Source organism: Neltuma alba, unplaced genomic scaffold, assembly GCF_004799145.2.
Source record: "Neltuma alba isolate B1F8T4 unplaced genomic scaffold, ASM479914v2 tig00011359_pilon, whole genome shotgun sequence".
Classification (NCBI taxonomy): domain Eukaryota; kingdom Viridiplantae; phylum Streptophyta; class Magnoliopsida; order Fabales; family Fabaceae; genus Neltuma; species Neltuma alba.
Window position 1 is genome coordinate 24,006 of NW_021636056.1, and position 25,765 is coordinate 49,770.

Here is a 25,765-nt window from a genome sequence, read left to right on the forward strand (position 1 = left end):
TATAATAAGAAACGGAGGGAGTATTAAATTAGTAGTATAAGGTTGAAAAATGATTAAATTTAAAAAATTTCTCAATTTCAACAGAACAATGAATGGGGAAGTGCTAACATTCTGCGGGGAAGTCGCTGAAAACCGTGAGAAGCTTGACGGCCTAGACCGGCACCTTGGGGTTTGTCGTGTTCAGAGAGGGGGGATTCAAATTTGAGGCAACGGTTACATACATTTGGTCTGGGTCAACAAAAAAGTATGCCTTGAAATTGATGGGGAGAGAATATTCTATGAGGAAATCAAACCACCAAGCAACGGCTATTTTTCTATCTGCTGGTACTTGTTTGGTTTGGAGCATTGGGTTTCAAAAAGAATGTGGCAACTGGCAAGTGAGTACGAAGAAGTAAGAAGCAGGATGTTAGCTTATCAGATTCGCATGTGATACGATATGACACTCAAACTGCTTCAAAATTGAATGACTACAGCCACTTTTAGATTCCCTCTCAGATTCCAAAGATTTACCAAAAAAGTGTTTGGATATGCTTAAAATTTTTTTAAAAAATATTTTTTTTTGTAAATCAACATAAATTTTTTCTACATATTTATTTTATATACTGAAAAACTATTTTTGAAATCATTATTTAATTTTCATCCAAACACTCCTTAATTTTTATCTATTTCCTAATAGCCAAAATTTACAATAGTGGCATGTAATTTTATACATGGTCTCAATTGACTTGGGAGATGTTTGGTTAGAAATAAAATCATAGTTTTAAAAGTATTTTTATAATATACAAAGTAAATATATAATGAAATTTGCCTTGATTTGTAAAAAAATATTTTTTAAAAATATTTTTGGGGTTATCCAAATACCTTTTTAAGTTTTATCTGCGATCCTTCCCATCCCCTCTGAATTACAATGTCTTTGTCATTTTTATTAAATAATAATTAAAATTATTGTTGTTTGAAAAACTTCAACTAAGTTATTAATGTTATTTGCATTAATACTCCATTTATGAAGTCCATTCATTTTTGAATAAGTTGACTTTAATTTAAAGAATGATTTATGCTAGGAGCACTTTGGCTCTTTATATATATATATATATATATATATATATAAATTAGTAAATTTTTTTTGCCAACAATAAAGTAGTAAATTATATCATATGAAAAAAGATTTGGATAGATAAATAATTACACACGAGATAACATCACGCACTAGACATCAACTTACAAGAAAGTTCAAGTGACAATACATGAAATAGAAATATTGAATACAACTCCTATGATTACCGAAACTGCCACGTAAGATGCCAATGGAGAGGATTAATGTCAAAAATTAAAAACTTTAAGATGTCATGAGAGTTCTATAAATTTTAACCTTTTCATATAAAGACAATAAATTCATAATAAATTGTATTACCTTAAAAAAGGTGAGACGTTATACTGTCCGCTAAACTTAATCATTCAAGACAGAAAATGAGAATCTTTTCTTTTATGGAGCAAGTGTTTGTGTTACACACACACACAAAATAAATAATCTTCTAGAACATCATAAATGATGAGGGTCCTGAATTTAAAATAATTTTACATTTCACATCAGTATTTAATTCAAATGTATAAATAATTGAAAATGAATGAAAAATATGATAACACCAATTAATTTAGAGTGCCATTTGTCACCAATTTAATATAGGGAAAATGACATTAAAAAAGTTGGAAATTACAATATTCTAGTTCATGCACTTAAAATTTTAGGAGAGAAAGTGGTGCCTAATGTGGGTTTTTTTGCAATTATAGTCAAATGACTAAAATATCCTTGTATCAATTTAAAAAAAAAAAAGCTATCAAACTTGTCATTACCAATATATTTTTTGTCATTAGTTGTTCAACACTTGTCATTGTCAATTCATAACTTCTTAATAAATAATTTGTCATTACCAATATATTTCTTTTCATTTGTTATTCAATACTTGTTATTGTCAGTTCACAACGTGTTAATAAACTTTTTGATACAAAGGCATTTTTGTCATTTAACTATATTTACAAAATATCATGTTAGGCATTACTTCCTTCCTTGGGATTTTGAAGTTTTGGTACCTAAATTAAAATATTATAATTTTTAACTTCTTTTTATGTCATTTTTTTTTCTTTAATAGGGATGTCACTTGTAATGTTAAGATAAAGCTTCTATAAATATATACTCCTCCGGTCCTAAATGTAAGACACTTATACACACTAATATAAGGGTCTTACATTTAGGACCGGAGGAGTATAATAAAAGATAGCTCATATCTATAAATTTAGATGAATATAGTATACCTGATATTTTACCAACATTGTTTGGGGTACGCTTGGTAATGATGTCTTTCGATTGGTTCAATGTTTTTTCCAGTTCCCGAATATGCCTGGACCTTTGAATTACCTTGGTTCAGATGGGTGATAGTGATGTCTCATTGTTAGTGTGTTTTAAAAATTGATACTGAAAAAGCTTATGATAAACTCTCCTGGAATTTTCTTCGTGCTGTTTTGGTCTTGATGAATTTTCCTTAGACGTAGATAGAGATGATTATGGTGTGTGTTTCATTTGCCTCCTTCCAGGTTTTAATTAGTGGCTTTCCTTCTCAAGTCCTCTCTCTTGAATGGAGTATAAGACAGGGGGACTCCTTATTACCTTACCTTTATATTCTCTATTCTGATGTTCTTCTTGGTTGGATTATTCAGTTGCAGAGACAGGCATTTGGAAGGGTATCAAGATCTCCAGGAACTCTCTTCCACTCACTCGCATGTTTTTGCTGATGATACCTTGTTGTCTGCATAGGATAATCCACAACAATTGAGGATAGCGAACAGGGTTCTGGAAACATATGGCCATTTGGCTGGACAGAGAGGGAATAAAGCCAAATCATCAATGGTTTTTAGTCCTAACGTCAGTCATACTTCGAAGATTCAGCTACCCCAATATATGGGATTTAAATTTGCCTCCAAGCTTGGTAAGTACCTTGGCACTTATGTGGATTTGGGTAAAGATAAATCGATCGTCTTTGATGATATCATGGAGAAACTAGATTCAAAACTTTAGGTACTGGAGGGTGAGACTTCTTTCTCGGGCAGGCAGGTTAGCTTTGATCAAATCAGCAATTCCCTCTCTTTTGGTTTATCACTTTCATGTGTCAAATTACCTGCATATTTTGCTCATGATACTGATATGTATGAGGTTAGCGCGTTTTTTCTGGGAGATTTGGTGGATAAAAAAGAAGATTCATCCCAAAGCTTGGGATCAGCTTTGTCTTCTGACTTCTATATGGGAGTTTGGGTAGTAAGAAGATTGAAGAATTTAATTACGCTCTACTGGCTAAGAATGTTTGGTGCTCGCTCAATGCTTGAGAGGATTCTCATTCTCTCTTAACTTGAAACCAAAATACTACCTCATGTATTTAATATAAGAATTCATTTCATTTTTATTTTGATCTTAAATATAAGACTCTATTTTGTTTTGTCTTGTATATTTATCTATTTTTTTCAAGATGGTTCTTATGATAATAATAGTTCTAGTTAATATACTTATTAGTAAGGATATTTTAAGAAAAAATATATATTTATTACAAATAATTAATTTAACTAATTTTCTTAATCTATTCAAATTAATCAACTAACTTTTATATTAAGGATCGGAGGTAGTATGTTTCTAGTACTCAGGAGGATGAATTTCGAAAGCCATTAGTTCAATCATCTATCTGGAAGGCATCAGAAAGAATGCAGGTTTTTATTTTTGGTGTAATAGCACCTGGTATCCTGGGCAGGCCATCTTTCAGGCACCACAACAGCCCAAACTAATCCGGATCAGGAGTTTGGTGGACCCTTTAAAGGCAGAGCCCCCTACCACTGCCTTGCTGCTGCGTTCTCAGAAGGGATCGAACCCCTGACCTGGTTAAGCTAGAACCACCATCTTCTAATCGATCTAAGTGTTTGGTGGTAAGGAATGCAGGTTTTAATCCAGAACAATCTTTGTTGGAAAGGAGGTTCAGGTCAAAGCATCAATATTTTTAGCTGCTACTAGTGGCCAATGCAGGTTGTTCGCCCCTTAACTATTAGTTTTGCGGCGAACTTGTTACTGCAAAACGTTGGATGCTGGAATTTAAAGTTGATCAAACAACTTTATGATGACTCCGTGGCTGATAACATCTTAATAACACCTTTTTCCCCTGGTCAAAAAAAGAACACCGTTTTCGCTGTTTGGAGGAAGGGGCACTTTAATTTGGTCAGATCACCCTTCGGGTACATGCACAGTGGCGGCGGGTTCTCTGCAACTAATTAAGTACAGGCCTTCTCTAACACGAATTCCACAACTTTGGACCGTCATGAAGAAATTCGATTGGCCTCCCTGGGTAACATTATTCATATGTGGAAGCTAAGTTTGTCACAATTTTAAATGAATTTATTATTATTTTTTAATAAAGGTGTCTTGTGACTTATGAGTACCCCATCAAGGATCACATCATACGCTACTGTACTTTTAATTTTATATAAAGTTTGAGTTTTCACCTTTAATTTTAGAAAGTATATTTTCAATTTTTTTAGTTCTAATACCATTAGTTTCAAATTATGAATTGTTATGCTGATCATTATTATTTTAAAAATGAGTTAATACAAATTTTGGTTCCTTAAATTTGTTTTCATTTTGGTTTTGGTTTTCTAAATTTCAAACCATAGGTTTTGATCTTTTAAAAAAAAATTTTATTGAAAACATCAGTTGTTATAATCTAATAAAAATTTGGACCATTTTGCCTCTTGAAAAACTAAAACCTATAATTTGAAATTTGAAGGATCAAAACCAAAATGAGAGCTAATTTGAGGGACAAAAAAATTATATTAACCCTTTAAAAATAATCTTAATGTTTAAAAATATTTTGTCAATATTTTAAAGTTTAATGTCAATATTTTTTGGATAATTCAATGTAAATATTTTTTGTTAATAAAATCAATAGCATGAGTAAGGAATATATTGAATGCTACGTTTACTTTATATTTATATTTATCCTCTTACTCTAAGATACTACAACCGCTTCTTAATATACTACCTCCGATCTTTAATATAAGATCCTGTTTGACTTTTATGTTAGTCCTAAATATAAGACCTAAATCCATTTTGTCTCTCATATTTACTCAATTTTTCTAAGATAATCCTTCTAATAATTATAGTTTTAACTAACACACTTGATTAGTAAGGATATTTTAGGAAAAACAATACCTATTCATTACAATTAACTAACTTAACTAAATTCCTTAATTTCTCCAAATTAGTCAACTGAGTCTTATAATTAGGACCGGAGGTAGTAAGATCTTATTTGATTTTTATTTTGATCCTAAATATAAAATCCTAATCCATTTTGTCTTCAATATTTATACATTTTTTTTCAAAATAGTCTTTTTAATAATAATATTTCTAATCAACACACTTGATTAACAAGAATACTTTAAGAGAGACAAGACATATTTATTATAAATAATTAGCTTAATCTATTTCTTAATCTATTCAAATTAATCAACTAACTATTATAAATTAGTTAACTAACTGTTGTAATTAGTTATAATTAAGACCGGAGGTAGTATAATTTTTTACTTCCAAAGAAGAAAACCAATATTACGCCGCGTCGAGATTATGATACGGCCTCCAACCCAATGATTAAAGAACCGGACCGGACCGGACGGTCGGACCGGTTGAACCGTCACCCGAACTCGTTAACGGCTCGGTTTGGACCAAAAAACCGTTCACATAGTTGAGCCGGATTGGACCGGAGTTGAGCCGTTATTAAGCCGGAAACCGGCGTTGGATCGGGAACCGGAACGGTTTTCAGAAAACCGGACGGTTTTTTAGCCTGACTGAAAAATACTAAAATTTTTTCAAAAAATAGAAGAAAAATAAAAAAATTGATCCCCTTAAATATCCTAATATATTTTTAGACTAGTTATAACCATATAGTATTATTTCATTGAAAATTTCATATATTGTGGTGTTAAAATCGTGAGTCGCTAATCTTTTTGTTTCAATATTTGATCTATCTTTAAAAAAAATATTTTGATTTGAATGAATTGATAATTTGTAATATCATTAAATATTTTAAACATACATAAAATTAAATATATAAAGTTTTAGTCCATTTTCAATGATTTTATTATAATTTTAGATTATTTAAATGCATTTCTAAATTATTTAATAATTTGATATTTTTCATATATACTAATTATATGTATATAATTTTTTTAAAATTAATTATTGCGTCACCGGTCTGACCGAACGGTCCGACCGATCCGACCGATTGAACCATGACCCGTTGATCTTTCCGGTTCGACTTCCGGTTCGGCTTTTAAAACATTGCTCCAACCTCCGCAGCAAAACTTTCGTAACAAAACGAAATTCATCTTCCTCCTTTTTCGCTGCATTCTTCATCTTAACTGTTTTGAAGGCACCATCTCCCAAATGGAAGTTTCCGGCGGCCTTACCAGAGTGCAAGCTCTAGCTCAATCAGGTCTGTCTCAAGTTCCACCTCAGTATATTCAATTCCCCGAGAACCGACCCATTCATCATGATCCCCGCGCCGCCACAACCTCCTCAAGCTTTGCCTCCTCCGATGCCGATATTCCGGTGGTCAATCTGTTCGGGTTCGACCCCGATCACACAAACTCGGTTCGGGAAGCAATCGGACGGGCTTGTCGGGAATGGGGCGCTTTTCATGTCACAAACCACGGCATCCCGGTCAGCCTTCTGGATGATATCAGACGCGTGGGTCTCACTTTCTTCAACGACTGCCCTATGTCAGAGAAGCTCCGATACGCATGTGATTCCAGTACTGCCGCGTCCGAAGGGTACGGAAGTCGGATGCTTCAGAGCTCAGACCAGCAGCAAAACGACGCGGTTCAAATATTGGATTGGAGGGATTACTTCGATCACCACACTTCGCCTCTATCTCGCCGCAACCCTTCTCGCTGGCCTAACTTCCCTCCCGATTACAGAGAAGTCGTCACCAAGTACAGCGATGAAATGAAAATTCTGGCTCAGAAGTTGTTGGGTCTAATCTCAGTGAGTCTAGGCCTGCGGGCTTCGTGCATTGAAGACGCCGTTGGGGATTTCTATCAGAACATCACTATCAGCTATTACCCTCCATGTCCTGAACCCGAACTCACACTGGGTCTGCAGTCTCACTCTGATATGGGTGCTATCACGCTTCTGATCCAAGACGATGTGGGGGGTCTTCAGGTTCTCAAGGATGGTGCCAAATGGGTGACTGTGAAGCCTCTCTCTGAGGCTATTCTCGTTCTATTGGCTGATCAAACTGAGGTAAACACCAATCCTTCTCATTTAGTCTGGTTACGCTTTACTTTCAGCGCTGAGATAGTTTGTGGCGGACGAAAATCAGTGTAACTATTGACATTGTGAAATTGATCTAGAATTTTGAGTATTCTTTTTTCTTTTGGGGTCATGTTTCGTGTATTCTTTTATATCAACTAAAACTTGATCATGTGATAGATCATTTGGATTGGGATCCTTTTGCCAACGGGAGTTATCTGTTTTGTATATTAAACAGCGTCTTCTTGCCTCAAGTATGAAAGTTCCTTGTGGTAGTTGTATGGACATTGATACCACAGCCTGCTGTGAGCTATCTATGTGTTACTTTGGACACTTATGCCTCATTGTATGTGGACGCCCCGGTTACAATGAAGTTTCACTTCAACATATCCTTCTTCTTTTGGACAAAACTAATTAACTTATTCTGGGATTGATTGGATACTGATAACTGAAAAGCCCTTTTGAATATTGACTATAGAGTAGTCTCTTGAGGAGCGTATGGATGAAGAGTACTTGACTCATACTTGAGGGTTGTCCCCCTACCATCCTTGCAAAAAAAATTGGTTAAATTAATCTGTGGTGTTGCATTGTATGTTTTGAGTTGACCTGTAAAGATTCATAAAGACAAGGTTAGATTCATTGCTGTTGTCTCTGGAATGTCCATAGGCCTCAAACCACTATCTTGGCCCTTAGGCCTCAAAGTACTACTTAGACCATTGATCCGGGAAATTGGGTAGACGTTAGCCGATATGTGAAATACAGTCGTCTTCAAAATTTTGAGAGATAAATACAATGTACATAGATTCAACAAGTTAGCGCATGAAAAATATATGTTTGCAATTTATCTACCACTTGAAACATAAAGCAAATTAAGCCGTGAATTTCAAGTTTAAAATAAATGAAAATCTTCAGTCTGTTATCTTTTGAGTCATTTCATGTTATTGTATTTAAAAATGTATCAGAACAAAAGGAAAAAACTTAGGTCAAGTTCCTCATATCTATTATGTCAAATTTTCTAATTACATATGGCAAGTGTTTTTTTTTTTTGTTTCATGTGAATTTATAATTAAATGCTAATAGTTGAAAAATAGGACACATGATCGTGTGTGATTAAAGAACTTGACACAATAGATATAAGGAATTTAATATAAGTATTGTCCGGAACAAAAATGGTCAAAACAGATGTTGGAACAGGTGCCCATATCCTATTGGGTTGTTTCTGGTTCATTGATACTCCTATAGAAGAGAAGTAGTATTTTCCTACTACTTCGTTTCACTCTTTTCCATTCTATTGTACAAGTTGTTGGTATGAAATTCCAGCATGAAGCTTGGTAGTGGGTAGATATATTCATTAATGAAACTGAGATTGCTATACAAACTTGTGATATCAAACAGTTTCTTGCTAAAGGAAAATTCCTTTGTCTACAGATTATCACAAATGGGAAGTACAGGAGTTGTGAGCATAGGGCCATTACCAATTCTAACCGAGCAAGGCTCTCTGTAGCAACATTTCATGATCCTGCTAAGACAGTCAAGATATCCCCTGCATCTGAACTGCCTGGGGAATCTTCGCCACCAAAATATAGGGGAGTTGTTTATGGGGACTATGTGTCGTCATGGTATACCAAAGGTCCTGAAGGAAAGCGAAACGTTGACGCACTTGTGTTGGATGGTTAGGTGGGCGTGTGCTTTCACCTGATCTTTATTGGTTCAGAGTACACAAGTTTAATAACAGATGAAGTCCACTAGTCTATTCTGTGAGGAAAGGTTGCATTGAAATTCTTTATTACGACATTCAGTCCCTATCTCTCAAATATTGCATTAGTGCTCCAAACTGGACATGTAACTTCTTTTATCTTCAAATTCCTGTATATGAGCTGTCTGCTGTGTGCTTCAATGCCAGGCGATGGGAGAAATGTTCTCCCAGAGATTGATTGAAAGATACAATAAATGAATAAATATTTCTTTTTAGTAAGAGAATTATAATCCATCTCTTCTTTGTGTGTGTGTGTGTGTGTAGGGGAGAGTTAGAATGTAATCGTGACATTAAACTAAATATAATATTTATTTGATCAATATCATTAATAAATGTTATGATCTTGTTTTCAAGAGCATTCAAGTGATAATAGTAAATGCATAACCATTAAATCCAATGGATAGGATGGGATTGCATGTATGGAGAAAAAATATGGAGAGGATCCAAATGATGCTATGGAAAAAACTCTTAACAAGACCCGGTTTACCATCACGATGGAAAATATATTTTACTTAAACCAAAATAAAACTCTTTTTACATATTTACTTCATATTCTGTAATTGAAAAGTTCTTTATAAGCTATTTCAAATGGGGTTAAGATTGGGAATCACGGTTATACTAATGCACAGGCAAAGATGAACCGCCCTAAGCCCTTGCCCGTAGCCGGTCCCAAAAAGAGAGAACATGCTCCATTTGCACGGTCGTGGGCAGGGAATCAGAGCTGCCTTGTCCCTTCCCTCGGGCTGGCACGTCCCCACCCGAATTGGCCGGGTAAGACGGAGGCCCCAGGCTAGGGGTCACTTTGAAAACCCTCATCAAAACTCTTCACGCAGGGGAAACACGATATCCACAAGCCTATCTAACTTCAAATAATTCAACCCTCTGATCTGATCAGGCTTGAAACTTAGGGTGGGAACTAGAATGGCAGTCATTTAGCTTTTTATTATTTTGCTTGGGCGTTAACGTTCTCAACATAATTGTTTGAGAAATGTACTTCTCTAGTTCATGAGTCCCAAAAATACCCAAATCAGTATGAAAATTGTATACTCTCTGCTCATTAAATCCTGAACCTTGTTAATGTGCTGTCTCGAAGATCAAAATGATCTGAGATTAATTAATACTGAACAGAATGCACCGCCTTCATGAAGGAAGTTATTCTTGATTGATCCTTCTGGATGCCATCTGATGCACAAATTCCACTACTAACATCGACCCCTTGAGGCTTGAGAGCAGATAAAGCCTCTGATACGTTGTCAGGATTGATCCCTCCTGCCAGTAGCCAACCATGCTTGCTTCCAATTGTTGGTGGTTTAAACTTTGCCCAATCAAATGCTTTGCCACTGTAAATACATCTCATGAGGAGTTAAATAATATCACTATATAATTTGTTCAACATTCATAATAGTAAAGATATATAATATATTAGAAGAGACAAATTGAATCCTATTTGATTGCTGGGAGAGGGTCAAATTATCCAACATAAGCAATATAAGAAGTTCAATTTTACCTGCCACCCGTTGCACTATCTACAAGAACCCAATCAACTAGAGAGCATTGTTCATCAGAAATTGTGTTTAACAGGCTTCCCTCTTCATTTGCATGAAGAACATATATTACACGATTTTCCTGAATCAAAGATGGAAAAGCTGCCCGAGAACCATGCCCATGAAGCTGCGTTTTCCAGATATTATGAGATCAAGCATTTAATTGAGAAGCATGGATTACACATCAAGGTCAGACGAAAATATACCTGCACGAATTCAAGGTTAGCTCCTTCAGAAATTCTTAATATTGTTTCTGCATCATCGTCCACAAATACACCCACAGGACGTGCTCCATATTCTCTTGCGACTTTTGAGATCTCCTTTGCCACAGAAAGAGAGATGGAACGTTTTGATTTTGGCCACAAGATCATTCCAATAAAATTAGCCCCAGCTTCGGCTGCCATAGCTGCATCTTTAGCTGATGTGATGCCACACATCTTAACTGAAGGTTGCTCTTTCACAAGTACCTTTTGTAATCTTGGATCATTATCTGATTGGGTAAAATTGCAAGAAACTTCATATTTCACACGGAAATGAGGTCTGGAACATTGTATTTTCCCCCTCCCAGACCTGCACAGATAATATGTTATACCATCTGAATAGTACTTTATTCCAGTCAACATCAAAATACATATAATCAGCTAACAGTGACCCAGAGTATAATAATTTGCCTTTTGGGAAAATTGGCAACCCTAAGTTGCAAGTAACTTCCAGTGGTAGAACCTGCAGAAAGAAGAATGACATGTCAAGGAAAGTATATCTACCGTGTTTGAAATTGTTAGATATTGTAATTATTCAGTAAATATTCCCACGATTTATTGTTATTATTGTTTTTTTTACTTGATTCTAGAGTAAGGGATACAATCAAGGGATTATCAATCACTTAAGTTTTGATATTTGTATCCAGCACATTAAATCAAACGCCCTTCCTAGGATAGCTTCACTCTTTGTATATAAATACCTAGTATTCATTCTATTCAGTCATCAGAAATTATCTTCCCATTTGCTTTGCCGGAAATCAGTAAAGTCAAAAAGCATCATAGTATCTTCAAATCGCTGGCCAGACACATTGATCATACATGTACCAAGAAATATGCAGAAAATTATGTGAATTCAATATTTAAACGCAAATTTATTGTAATAAAATTCAGCTCCGTACAGGCTAATGAGGGGCATTTACAATTCCTAAGAATCCAAGTAGCCATCAGTGGGGACTAGAACAGTCAATTAGAAGAACCATTTTCTAGTTTCCTCCATTCAAACTAATCAATAAACAAGATCATGGTTTTACAAGTTTCAACAGGACGATAAAATATTGCTTTTGAATTCTGTATAATCAAAGTACCAAGAAATTGGGCAGACGGTGTTTCACTACCTGTACAATTTTGTTTTCTTGATAAGCTTTTTGAATAGTCTATTGGTTATGTTAAATTTTGGAAAGAGTGAAAAAAAAAATTAAAAATATTCCACTTTCTAAGTCCAACCTAAAAATAAAACCTGAAAATTAGAAACATCTACTTTACAGCGCTGGATAATTCATCAAGTAATCAGGTTCCATCGACAAAAGGTAAACCAACCACACATTGAAATATAGAGAGAGAAGAAGAGACACCTGCAAGCATCCTAAAGCTGACTAAAGCGAAGTGAAGTACAACGGACAAGAGAACCGGACACTCCAATCACTCTCAGCACAAAGCTAGAAGAAGTGGAGACCAAGCTGGTTCGATTATGTTCAATGAGGTGCTAAATGGTATCCAACTGTTGTATTTGACCTGCAGGAAAATGTAATTCAGAGTGCTCGAACACGGATTTAAAATAAAATTACAATTAAACTCACGCATAACGAAACCGACATAGAAAATGGTAATCAAGTTTAACTGCATATTCAATCATTACAATTCGAATGTAACTCAATAAGCGGAGCATATATTTTGTCCCAAGAACTAGAAACCAATACTAACTGCTGTGGAACAATGAACTAGGGAATCATTCAATCATATCCATCTTAAGTTAATGCCCTGTTTGGTATACTGGAATTGAGGAGTGCAGCAGTGGAAGTGTACCTGGGATCCACTTAGGAGCTTGTTTGATGCGCTTCAATCCCACTTCCACAAACCCCACCCCAGTTCCGTCAAAATTGATGGAAGTCGATTCCACACTCCCTAAGATAGACCTCTCAATTTGCCCACGTCAGTCAAGCTTTGGTCTTTTTCATCCACACAGCCGTGTCTATATCGATGGTACCTCTTCCGCACGTTGTGCTCCGACGGCGTGATGCAGGCGAACGATGGCAACGGCGGCCTCCTCCAACAACGGCTAAAGTTTCCCCTTCATCGACAGCGGCGATTTCCCGTTCCAAAAGACGGTAACGCCTTAGTTTTCGCAGGGAGTGGCAAATGAGATGGAGGAAACGGCGAAAATGCTTTCTGAGAGGTAATGCCTTAGATTTTGCCGGCAATGGCTTCGATTTCTGAAATGGTGAAAATGCTTCTCTGAAACAGTTTCTGAAATGGCGGATTGTTGTTGATGATGACGAAGTAGAACCGAGACAGAGGGGTAAGATTAAAACAGCGAAAATGGGGATCCGGATCATCTCAGCGTCCTATTCTCAAGCGGCTTTCAGAAGCTTAAAATCACATCCGATCAGTTGATCTCGACGGTCAAAATTGGGACACATCATCCAGCGTCTAAAATTGCATCTCTATCGTTGGCTTCCTTATAATCTCAACCGTTTGTTTATTATCAGCTTTCAGCCAAATCCCTGGCCATCTGAGAAGACAGTGCTTCATGCCTCTATCCCCGCTCGACAACGACAGCTCATGCTCATCAGAAACTACCGTCGGACACTGGGCCTGTTTGTTTCAGCGTTTCAGTGGGAGAAAAGTAGCTTATTGCGCAGAACAGCCTCATCATTTGATTCATGCCTGCATTAACTTCAAGCAACATTCTAAATAAATAAAAATTTAAATATGGATGAAACTATTATACTTCTAGACAAAACCAAAGAGTAAAAAATAGGAATAAGATATACAAGAAAAGTTTCGTGGCATTGCACTGTTAAATTTTTTTTAACCCGTAAGTTCATTTCCTTTTAAAATCAAGAATGACACTAGCTATGAAAAAAATTAAAAAAAGATACTCCTCCGGTCCTTAATATAAGACTCATTTAACTAATTTGATTAGATTAAGAAAGTTAGGTAAGTTAGTTAATTATAAGAAATGTGACACATTTTTCCTAAAACACCATAATCATCTTTCTTAATACCTCATCTCCCTCTTCTACTTGATTATGGTTGAGGGAATATCCATAGGGGTAATTTAGAGAAAATTGATAAATATAAGAAATAGGTCTTATATTTAGGACCAAAACTAACTCAACAATTGGGTCTTATATTAAGGACCGGAGGAGTACCATCTTTCATACAAACAATTGGTTATTTTCATCTTACTTTGTCTCTTGGAATGAAGACTCTAATTGTTGAACCCTCTCCTCAAAATCGGCAACTCCTCTACTTGGACTACCTTTAAAAAGTTAAATAGAGTCTTGCTAATTGCAGAAACAGGCAACTGGAATAACTAATGGCCATGAAATCACATCATCCAAGTATATCTATTTCATGGCAGAAGAACCAGTTTACTTGCGACTTGTGTGAAGTGTTCCTGCCAAACTCAGCTTGCAGAATGTCAAACGGCTTCTGGTTTAAAGGAATCAAACATGGATGGCTAGGATGATAATGATACGGACGGTCGAGATGCTATTTTAAATCCCCCATGACGTGTCTGATTTCTGAGCGCCGAGATCAACTGAAAGGATGTGATTTTAAGCTTCTGAGGGCTGCTAAGATAAGGACTCTAAAAAGATCCTGATCCTGAAAATGGCTGGACGAGGGAAGGGCCCTTGTTTGTTATTTCATCCCAGAGCTCATCAGGGTTTCATACCACAGTCTTTAATATAATATAAGATTTCGTTTGGATTTTATTTTAATCTTAAATATAAAATCTCAATCTATTTTATTTCTTATGTTTATATATCAAAATAGTCAATACATTTGATTAGCAAAGATATTTTAGAAAAAAACACTTATTTATTACAATAACTACCTTAACTTATTTTCTTAATCTACTTAAATTAATCAACTAGCTTTTATATTTAGGATTGGAGGTAGTATTATATGAATGCGAAACATTATGATCCATTGAGAAAATTTTCAAATAGGTTTCTCAATTGAAAGGAAAAAAACTTATTTTACAAGTAAGTCACATAAATTAGGCCAAAATATATACATGTTTTGTTAATTTTATATAAAATTTTAGTTTGATCTCTTAGTTTTTAAAAAAAAATACATTTTAGCCATTAAACTATAAAATTATAGTGATTTTGAAAATAAAATTTAATATGTTAAATATTTAAAAATATAATCAACATTCAAAATTTCAATATCATTATCTTTTATTAATAGTTTAGGGTTAAATAATTAAAAATATATATTTTTAAAGTAAAAAAATCAAACTGAAATCTTGTGTAAAGTTAAACGATTAAAAATATATTTTAGTCGATAAATTATTATTAGATAACTTCAAAATATAAATTATTGAAACTTGATTTAAAATTGAAAAAGTTGCTAAAAAATCACATATTGTAAAATTTAACATTTAAAAGTAAAGCTGGTAATAACCTGTGGGTGCAACCCGCAAAAAATATCAGATTAGGGTTGACTAAAAGTTATAAATCTTTCTAACCCATGTCACCAGACCACAACTTGCAGCGGATTAGCTCATGAATCCGCAGGCTAAAGCCCATTTATTTTTTTATCTTTAAAATTTTATAAAAATTATTATAATTATGTTATTATATATTATATTCTATATAAAAAATTTAAAATATATGTATATATAATTTATTTGGTGCTTTCAATCAAATATTTTAAAAAAAAAAAATTATTATATTTTTTGAGATATTGAATAAGAAAAAAATATTAAAAGATAGAAAATCTTTTTTAAAAAAAAAAAATAAATAAGCCAACCAGTCAACCTACTTTGACTGGTTGGTCAACCCATCTTCAAATAGCTATTTCTTGCCTAACTCATATAGGTCCAACCCATCATAGGGCTAACCTGCAACCTGTGGGGTTGGCCTATATTCTTATAAGTACATCAAATTTATTTCAAGACCTATTACATACATCACGATTTCCTTTTTAGACTAATTAAATAATTATTGCGCCTGCTTCCCCCCTTCCACCGTTGCAAGAGAATACGAGATTGTCACCAAAGTATCTAACTACGATACTATATAGAAGCCAGAAACCGCATACAGATGAACTTATGATTTTATGGTGGTTGCTTATTATGTGATACAAAGCCATACTATGAAAACAACAAACTCAGAAGCAGCAATTGTAAAGTCAGATGTTTTGATAACTAAACCAAAATAGTTACAATTTATTAGGTTTATTATTTTCAAAGTGTGATTTAATATTTTAATATATTACACTTGCAATGCTGCCAAAATTAAAAAAAAAAAAAAACCGATAGAGCTACAAAAGAGAGAAGACAGAGCTCAGTCAGCCTTTGATAACCCCACCCAAGAGAGGAAAGAGAAAAAAGAAAATTCTTACACAACATTTCTTCATATAAGCTTTTGGCTTATAAGCTCCGTAATGGGCGAAAAGCTCATTCAAACATTTCATAAGAAGATCAACATGCTTATAAGTTCCGTAAGTTACTTTCTGAACCCATAAACGTGGATCCAAACACACTATGTGTGATGTTAATCTATAGGAACAATAAGGTCAAATGTATACTTAGAAATGAGGTAACAGACGAGGATGCAAACAAGAAATACAAAGAGAACATAACCAGCTACATGGGATGCAAGTTTGGTCTCTATCCAAATTCAAAGATTAATAAATTATTTACAAGACTTGAAAATCCAAGCTATTTCGAGAAAACAAAACCATCTTGCTAATGCTTTAGCCAGGAAGAGATTATGTAGAACTTTTTTATTGGACGCTTGTACCGCACAGTTGAGAACGTTGGTTTCCAAAGAGCTTTTGAGATCCGATTCCCCATGGCTTAGTCTTTTCTTATGTGGGCTCTGGCCTTTTTTCTTTTTAAGCCGAAAAAAAAACCATGTTACCAATAGAAATTAGGTCTAGCAGAAGGGACCACAATGTGACGAACTAAGGTTCGAATTCTTGCTGGAAAATGTGTCTACATTTAATGTCCGATAGTGCATCGAATATAATTGCCTCCAATAGGAAGATACATATGCTTTAGCAAAAAAAAAAAAAAACCATGTTACTGTTATGCTCATTTAGTTCTATACAGTTGCGAAATGTAGAGGTAAACAATTAGCATAAATCATTACGCACCTATAACAAAAACGACAACGGTGCCACATCAAAATTAGTCAATTACTTACATGAATAAGAATTGGCCAACTTCATCTATGCTATATACAGTATCTCATGTTAAGAGCGAAAGTAGGCTAGGTCGTTATTAAAAACCTATAGTCTAACTTACTTTAAAGCCTAGTCTAACTTATTTAGTAAATAGGTTAGTCTTATATTCAAGTATATTTTAAAGCTTATTTAAGCAAATAGATCATGTCTATTTTCATAAGGGCTTGCCTACTTTCATTTTTAGTTCTTGATAATATTAGAAATCACTTAAATTTTATAATAAATTGGGTAAGTTATAGAAAATATCCTATTGAATATTTTATTTATGAAAAAGACTTGATAAATTTTTGGGTCAATACAAATCTTTAATTCTTAAAATTTGATTTCATTTTGATTTTGGCCCTAATAACCTTATTTCATGGACCAAAAATCTTTAGGCGGAGAAAAATGAAATTAAATTTTATGGATCAAATAAAGATGATATTAACCCTAAATTTTTAAACACAGAAAATATGGGTACATTGATTAGCTTCTTCCCAATAAAATTTTCAATATTGTCTTTTCTCTAATATTTCCCTACTAGATCATAACTACTTCCGTCCAAAAAATTTTTTTTAGTGTTTTTAATTATTTTTTTACTAAAAGACAATTTTAGTCAAATAAGATACAAAGATTACAAAGAAAAAGCTGACCAATCACATATTATTAATTTAAACAAAGTCTAAAAAAACCAATAGAAAAGGCCGACCCAACTCTAATACCAAAACAACAACATTTGATACAACTAGAAAATGAAAAATAAACCAATAAACGCAAAAGATGGTCAACATGTCAAAAACTTGACAAAGCTTTAGTCCTATCTCAAATCAGTTACAATACCACCAAAACAGACACCGCTTAAAGTCCCAAAATGCAGGAGTAGATAGCACTTGACAACATCGATTGAATCAGGGACATGGGAGGACGTCACCATGAGCCACCAACTCATATCGATAACCGACGACGTTGATAGCATTTAAGCTATTGAACGGGGTTTCTACATGGCCCTGCTGAAAACATGAGGTGGCCTTACAAGCCACGTCTACAAAGGGTCCGTAAACATGATGAAGTTGGGAGAGGAAAGTTGACCGTAGATAATACAAACACCAAAAAAGGGCAAAAAAAAAAAAAAGAACTAGAGCGGACAAAACCAAAATGGAAAACACAAAACAAGCTCATATGAACAGAAAGAAAAAAAAAACACACTGAAACAATAAACACTGAAAGCGATAACATGAAAAAGAGCAGGAAGAAAAAAAGATCAAATAGATGTAAATTAGTTAGAAATAATTAAAAAATACAGTGTTTTTAATTATTTAAAAAAATTAATTTTTTAATCATTCAATTTTAAATCCACTTATAACACAGCCTCTTAACTATAACTTAGTGTGATTCAATTCCTGAACTTTTGACTCGTTTGTGAGTAAGTCTCTCATCTTTTAATTTTTTTTTTAATGTTATTATCCTTATTATTTATAACTCGTTTTGTTTCCATTTTCCAACTCAGCTCTACGTGGCTCCTCTTTCCAGAAAACTCCATGCCACGTCAGTGATTCACCACCTTTGCTGATGCTCCCCAACTCGGCGTCATTCCGTTCAGCCACCCCTTCAACTTTGCAGCGCGATGACACCGTCTTCCATTCTTGTCAGCAATAGTCCCCCCTTGCTTTATAAAACAGGAAACTAAAGACCATCGGAAAATGCTAAAAGAAAACGCAATTACTTTTATTTTTGAATGGCGAAGAGATGGTTATAATAGTACAAACACCCGAGTAAAACTTGATGAGGGGGGAAACATATGATTTAGGATGCAGAGTGAATGACTCTTGCTGATAAGCATAGGACACGGTGTCATCGTACGTGCTGCGAAGTTGAAGGCAAAGCTGAACGGAATGACGCCGGAGTTGGAGGGAAACCCAAAAGGAATGACGCCGAGTTGGGGAGCATCGGAATAAGTGGCGAGGTGGCATGGAGTTTTTAGGAAACAAAACTGTGCCACGTCAGATGAGTGTTATAAATAATAAGGATAATAATTAAAAAATTTTTAAAAAAAATGAGGGACTAAATCATATATGAATCAAAAGTTCAGGGACTAATTTTTCTTAGTTTTTTTTTAGGTATAATTCAACAGAAAATGAGACAACTTTCCATCTCAATCAACAGTTATTTTGATAATCTAATTATTTTTATTAATACATAAATGTAAATAAGTTAGAAATATACTCCTCCGGTCCTTAATATAGGACCCAATTATTAAGTTGGTTTTGGTCCTAAATATAAGACCCATTTATCATATTTATCAATTTTCTCTACATTACCCCTATAAATACTCCTTCAACCATAATCAAGTAAAAGAGGGAGAGAATGTATTAAGAAAGATGATTATGGTATTTTAGGAAAAATGTGTTACATTTCTTATAACTAACTAATTTACCTAACTTTCTTAATCTAATCAAAATAGTTAAATGGGTCTTATATTAAGGACCGGAGGAGTATATTTTTTTTTAATTTCAACTGCCATGTTATTATAGTACGCTTGTTTCTATAAACATTGATGACGTGACGTGATGGAAGTTAGCAGGCTTTAACAATTGCCGTTGCGTCCGCCCTAAGTAACGACTGTGGAATAAAGGAAAGGTTGAGGAAGCAATTAACTGTCGTAAGCGGAAAAAACAACTTCGGAACGACGCTTGGAATGGATTCGCGGTCACGATCAGAAGATTCTCATATTACTGTTACGTTTCTTTGGAGTTGGACGGACCTCGACCCAAGCTATGAATACGTCATGACGACGACGAAGACGAAGACGGTGATTTTGTCTGATACAGCGATTCCAAATTTCAAAACCGGCAGTTTGATTGAATATCATCATGGAGTTTATGTTTCCTTTTCCATTACCGATTGGTTCGATATCCTCTCGTGAATATGCTTTTTGGGTCATCTATAGCCATTGCCCTGCTGTCGTCGCCGGCATTCTCTTGTGCATTCTTGTAAGTGAAATTGAATGATTTTTTTGTCATCTGTGTGTGTGAAGTATTTTGTCGCTTCAGGGGATTAGAAAAACCCTATTCGTGGTGATTGGTAGAACGGAATGCCATGATACTCTCCAAACATAAAAGGAATGGCTTTGGGACCCCCCCCCGGGAGACAATCGGGTTTTCCTGCCTGCATGAATGTTATTAAAGTGATTCCTTTTGGCTATGAAATTTTGTTGAATGTTTTTTCTTTCGTCAGGTTTTTCATTTTTTATTATCTTTTTGGGTCATTACTCAACCTTGGCCACCATATAGCATCAAATGCAGAAAGGTCAGGGTGTCAAAATTAATATCCCTTCCTACCCAATTCACCAACTTCTTCCTCTTTTTTTTTGTTGGCAAAACAAAAAAAACTTCTTTTGTTTTAGGGCATTACTAGGATGAACTTCTGCACATGGGTACATATGTATTAAGAAAGCATAAATGAAGTAACTGCGATAAGTGATCGCTTAGATGAGGGATTCAACACCATACATTTGAGAGAATGGACGGTTTATGAGTCTTAGATATTGGAATCCGCGATGCAGATCAATCATGGAATATAAAATCCATATATCCACTGAATTCAAATTTTATGTCTTTGTATATCTACTGGGATTCGGATAAGATTGATAATGAGTATATAAAGTCAGAGTAGCTTTTATTGAAGAGAAAATGATAAAAAAATCATTTGAGAAGGTTTGGTTATGTTTAAAGAAGGCCTTTGCGCCAGTGAGAAGGGTCAAACAGTATAAAGTCTTTTAAAAAGAAATAGAAAAAGGCAAAAAAGAACACTTAGTGAAGTTATTGAGCAGGATGTTTTGATTAATAATCTATCCAAAGATTTAGTCTTTAATAGAGCTCAATGACATTGATTCATGTAACCGACCCCACCTAGTGGGATAAAGCTTTCTCATTATTACATATCGAGTGGACAGAGTATCTTCTCGTTTAGCAAATCAACTTTTCCCAAAAGCTTAGAACCCTAATTTTTTAAAAAAATAAAAAAACCTTAAATCTTTTCGTTATTTGGAATGGTCATTCAGGCACGAAGTCACAGTTTGAACATTTTGTTTATATTGATGCACAAGTCTGCTTTTGTTCCTTGGTCGGTTTGTTCTTTTTCTTTTTAGATGCTTGTCCAAATTTGTTTAAAAGAGAAGGTAATATTGAAATAGTCTAGTCATATCAAGAGCCTACCGACATCTCCGTAACTTGATCGTTTCCCATTCTTCAAGGTTTATAGATTGACTGCTTGTGCAAGCTCTCTTTTGTTCAAGGGATATGGAAAATTAAGCAGTGCAAAGAGAATGGAATGGAATAACAGGTGGGTGGCTAGCCTTTTCATAATGAATCCCGCTTGAATTAATTTTATTCATTATCAATTTTTCACAGAAATATTATTTACTGATGCAATGCAGGGGTATCTCAACGGTCCATGCTCTTTTTGTAGCATTTTCATCCTTCTACCTTCTGATCATGTTAGATGTGTTTCATGAAGATTCTTATGATGAGCTAATTGTTAATAGATCATCTGATTTGTCTGATACAGTACTTGGGGTAAGTTGACAAATATTTAACCGACACCTGATGGTCATTTAGTTGCCCCTCTTATTATCTCAATTTGATCCATTCGATTTGGCATTCCTTGATATTTTCCCCCAAAATGTCAATTTTATTATGCTTTAATTATTCACAATTCTGCCTACCAGAGCATGTCACAAGTACTTTATATTCAAAATCGATGAATGGATGATAAATATTTTTTGTTAAATTATGGGAAGGGTTATAAGAATTTTAGACTACTCTATGCAGAAGAGTTTGAGCATACAAATAGAGAATGAATAATGGATTGTTCATGCTTCATAGAATTTAAGTTGATAGTTCTTGTGAAGTTTAAGAGAAAATTCATTCTTTTGATTTCACTCAGAGCCTCGCACGAAGGTTAACAGATAGCTCGTTCATATGATTTGGCTTAGAGTCTCTCCTGAAGGTTTCCCTTCTTAGTTTTAATATGAATTAAAAACGGGCAAAAAAGGGGGACACTTAATCTCTTAGCGTCTGCCGTGATCATCCAGTCTCAAGTTCAAGCTTACTCATAAGAAATACAAAATAAAGTTGAGAAAGTTGAGCAGGGAGGTGAATCAACCAGTCTTGAGATGACAATGAAGCTTTGATTGAGAGAAAATGATCAAATCAGGTTTAAACAGTTGAAAATCTTTGTTTTGTATTTTCAATTAAACACATACATTGATGGGGGTTTTAAATAGCTAGAGTTAGGAATAATAATTTGCTAAAACATTGACGATGTCTTCACTTTTTCGTTTTTCTTTAAACTATTCAATTGCTAAGAGTTTTTGGTAGGCATCTGTGACTATAATTCTTCATTTTCTGCTTCGTTTTGTTTTACTGCCGTTCCGTCTTGACGCCTCTTTTAGAGTCATTGAATATTAATCTGACATTCATCCGCCTCTCTTGATCATTACTTTGGGACGATTAGCTTATTTATTTTCTTTTTTCTTTTTGGTGAATAGCTTATTTATTTTCTTTATTTTCCTATCTTTTTCCCAATATACAGATTTCTGTAGGCTATTTTCTTACAGATCTGGCAATGATCCTGTGGGAATTTCCAGTTTTGGGGGGCCTGGAGTATGTGAGTATAAGAAGATCAATACCTTTCGTACTAGTTTTAATTTTAATTAGTACAATATCATGGTTTTCTTTTGGAATATGTTAACTATATTATGGCCAGACAATCTAGAATGGGTAAAGCAACTCAAGTTTTTTATTGCATTCAGGTACTGCACCATGGCCTGTCCTTATTTTCAATTATATTATCTCTGCTAAGTGGTCGAGGACAGATCTACGTGCTAATGGTTCTATTATCTGAAAGCACAACTCCTTTTGTAAATCTAAGATGGTAAGTATGATGTTCCAGAAATTCGATTACAATCATGTGCTTCTGTTAACACTGACTTGTGATCGACTTTATCTTGTATGAATAGGTACTTGGATGTTGCTGGCCTTAAGAACTCCAAACTTTACATTGGGAATGGCGTTGCATTATTCTTGAGTTGGTTGGTAATGTCTGATATCCTTCTGATCTTCATTTTGGTTGAGCTATTTACCTGAATAATTCTCTCATGGGAAGACATTATATGTATATGCCTTCAAAACCTTGCCTTTTCTAGCATAGTAATCAGTTGAACTTAAAAAGGCTTTTGTAAATCTAAGATGGTAAGTATGATGTTCCAGAAATTCGATTACAATCATGTGCTTCTGTTAACACTGACTTGTGATCGACTTTATCTTGTATGAATAGGTACTTGGATGTTGCTGGCCTTAAGAACTCCAAACTTTACATTGGGAATGGCGTTGCATTATTCTTGAGTTGGTTGGTAATGTCTGATATCCTTCTGATCTTCATTTTGGTTGAGCTATTTACCTGAATAATTCTCTCATGGGAAGACATTATATGTATATGCCTTCAAAACCTTGCCTTTTCTAGCATAGTAATCAGTTGAACTTAAAAAGGCTTTTACAAGAGCAAACAACATCAAACAAACTAAGGTTGATCATACAGAGAAGAATGATATTATATGATTAACTAAGGTTGATCATACAGTGAAGAATGATATTATATGAGCAAGTTTCTGTCATTTAATCAAAAAACATGAAATGCTTTGATTGCTGAAGCCTGTGTGCTTTTTTTAACTGTAAATAGGGAAGAAAACGTCATCTTTAAATTTACAACAGATTTAAATCACGCAAGCAAGGACTTCACACTTTTTTTTTTTTAACCCCTTGAGTAGTTTTGATGTGGCCCTCTGTCTTCCCAACCAACCCCCCCCCCAAAAAAAAAAAAAGAATTTTACATTTTGTACGCCTAATTTATCATTTATTGGATCTATTGTGCTGTAGATTGCAAGGATTTTTCTGTTCATCTTCATTTTCGCCCACATGTGGATCCACTTTGACGAGGTTAGCACTTGCTCTCTAATTTCCTGAAATGTCTTCCTTAATTTCACACACAGAATAGTTTACCCACGGTGGAAACTACAGCTTGTGGTAGTTTTCCCATCAATGGTTTTCTGCCCGAGTGGTTAGTGATTCCTCTCGTAACTGATAATGAAGACGAGACCTAAAAAGTAGAGTTTTTCTGGGTGGTTATTATGTGGCTGTCCAATAAAAGCATAAAAATGTGGACTTCACCTATAATTCAACATCACACTAATGGCTCTAAAGAAAAGTTCCTCCCATCTTTATGAATGGGTGTTGGGTAGGCGGTTTTGACCGTTAGTTTTAAGACCAATACACATAAGCACAAAAGCAAATATGTATTGTGGAATGTTATTGCCACAAATCTCTACACTGGTTTTGTGGGGGTTGGTAATCTCTGTATCTAGTGGTTTGACGAAAATGACCCTGCTCAACAGGATATTTGAGTTGATTCTTCCTGAGAATTTTCATGTAGAATCTGAGTTAACTAAAAGTGTGTTGACACTGTTTCAGATAAGAGGAATATATGCTTTGGGATTTTACAGCTTGATTGGAGTGCCTCCTGTGTTGGCAATGATGAACGTAGTGTGGTTCTGGAGGATTGCAAAGGGTCTGTTCAGAGCTATTTCAAAGGCAAACCACGGCAATTGAGCCCTTCAAGAACCTCCTCTTATATTCTATTGCTATATATGGCTGAGATTAATTGCCTTTGCTTCCACTTGCTATCCATATTTTGTAAATTGTGCAGATTGCAATACACATGAAGGAAATAATTCAGGAGGCTTTCTCTTTCTTTCTCCTTTGGGGTGTTGGGGGGGGTTATTTTTCTTTTTCTTTTTTCTTCTTTCCAAAAAAATGAATGAAAAGTAAGCACGAAAATAAGATGACTCCTAGATCCATTTGAATTTTATATATCATTCTCTATATGTCCTTTTGATACCATAGTATATTATTAAATAGCATCGCAAATCCTAAGCATAAAATGTTCAAAATACTGGAAAGGTACGTAATTGACAATGGGTCACATATTGGCTTTTTGATTGATATTCTTTGGAAGCAAAATATAGTTATCAAAATGCCATACATAAGATTATTTACAGTTGGAAAGAGTTAAAATCTGTACACAAATTGTTTAACCCAAGAGCGACTTTCACTTTGTGACAGATGCTAACAAATACGGCATCTACCTTTGAAATCAAAAAGCGGAATCATTCTCTTTCCTGACCTGGGTTTTCATCTTTTGTGAACCATTGACAATTTGTTGACACAAGAAAAAGGAGGAGGAAGACGGACAGTAAAATGGGGGGTTAAAAAAGGCGCGGTGGAACCGCATCTCCAATTGAACAAAGCTTTTGCATAATTGTATTTCCTCGAATAGCTAAACTTCATTAAACTTAAACTGGCATCTATATATTATAAATGAAAGTGAGAGATATGAAGAAAAAGAGATGATGATAAACTGAAGATCAGCGCATTGAGAATAAATATGGTGTTAATATCATAAAGGAACTTGGATGAAAAATGGAACAACACTACTATCTCTAGACTTTAATATAAGAGTTAGATAATTATTCTGAAATATATTTATTAATTATATATATTGAAACAATTCTTGTAAACACTATAAAGAAATCCTGGGATTAAAATAGATAAATATAAAAGATAAAGTGAAT

At 34.5% G+C, this 25,765-nt stretch overlaps 3 protein-coding genes across 4 annotated transcripts; 2 read left to right on the top strand and 1 right to left on the bottom strand.

The window, feature by feature from the left end:
* The first annotated feature begins 6,422 nt into the window (after nt 1-6,422).
* On the top strand, nt 6,423-9,116 carry LOC114712416 (probable 2-oxoglutarate-dependent dioxygenase ANS). The gene is made up of 2 exons (XM_028896952.1): nt 6,423-7,327; nt 8,765-9,116. Exons 1-2 carry the CDS (start codon nt 6,470-6,472, stop codon nt 9,011-9,013), a joined length of 1,107 nt encoding a protein of 368 aa, XP_028752785.1. The 5' UTR covers nt 6,423-6,469; the 3' UTR covers nt 9,014-9,116.
* A 1,086-nt stretch (nt 9,117-10,202) lies between these two features.
* LOC114712408 (N-(5'-phosphoribosyl)anthranilate isomerase 1, chloroplastic-like) lies at nt 10,203-13,041 on the bottom strand. Of its 2 annotated transcripts, XM_028896937.1 has the most exons (6): nt 12,700-13,041; nt 12,249-12,408; nt 11,308-11,359; nt 10,843-11,206; nt 10,600-10,763; nt 10,203-10,432 (listed from the first exon to the last, which is right to left on the bottom strand). In XM_028896937.1, exons 2-6 carry the CDS (start codon nt 12,256-12,258, stop codon nt 10,207-10,209), a joined length of 816 nt encoding a protein of 271 aa, XP_028752770.1. In that variant the 5' UTR covers nt 12,259-12,408; nt 12,700-13,041; the 3' UTR covers nt 10,203-10,206. The 2 variants fall into 2 exon arrangements, with proteins under 2 accessions (XP_028752770.1, XP_028752771.1); XM_028896938.1 differs by lacking the exons at nt 12,249-12,408; nt 12,700-13,041 and having other exon boundaries at nt 11,289-11,328.
* A 6,908-nt stretch (nt 13,042-19,949) lies between these two features.
* On the top strand, nt 19,950-24,860 carry LOC114712403 (transmembrane protein 56-like). Its single transcript, XM_028896931.1, has 8 exons — nt 19,950-20,069; nt 21,332-21,420; nt 21,515-21,653; nt 22,672-22,746; nt 22,892-23,013; nt 23,099-23,174; nt 24,015-24,074; nt 24,606-24,860. The coding sequence occupies exons 1-8, from the start codon at nt 19,950-19,952 to the stop codon at nt 24,741-24,743; spliced, it is 819 nt and encodes a 272-aa protein (XP_028752764.1). The 3' UTR covers nt 24,744-24,860.
* Nucleotides 24,861-25,765: the final 905 nt, after the last annotated feature.

Coding starts and splice junctions, on each gene's coding strand:
- LOC114712403 (XM_028896931.1), top strand. CDS start 19,950: ATGGAGTTTATGTTTCCTTTTCCATTACCGATTGGTTCGATATCCTCT. Junction 21,421..21,514: donor AGAATGGAATGGAATAACAG/GTGGGTGGCTAG, acceptor GATGCAATGCAG/GGGTATCTCAACGGTCCATG. Junction 22,747..22,891: donor TTTTGGGGGGCCTGGAGTAT/GTGAGTATAAGA, acceptor TATTGCATTCAG/GTACTGCACCATGGCCTGTC.
- LOC114712408 (XM_028896937.1), bottom strand. Junction 11,207..11,307: donor GTTGCCAATTTTCCCAAAAG/GCAAATTATTAT, acceptor TTATCTGTGCAG/GTCTGGGAGGGGGAAAATAC. Junction 10,764..10,842: donor CTAACCTTGAATTCGTGCAG/GTATATTTTCGT, acceptor TGGAAAACGCAG/CTTCATGGGCATGGTTCTCG.
- LOC114712416 (XM_028896952.1), top strand. CDS start 6,470: ATGGAAGTTTCCGGCGGCCTTACCAGAGTGCAAGCTCTAGCTCAATCA. Junction 7,328..8,764: donor TATTGGCTGATCAAACTGAG/GTAAACACCAAT, acceptor CTTTGTCTACAG/ATTATCACAAATGGGAAGTA.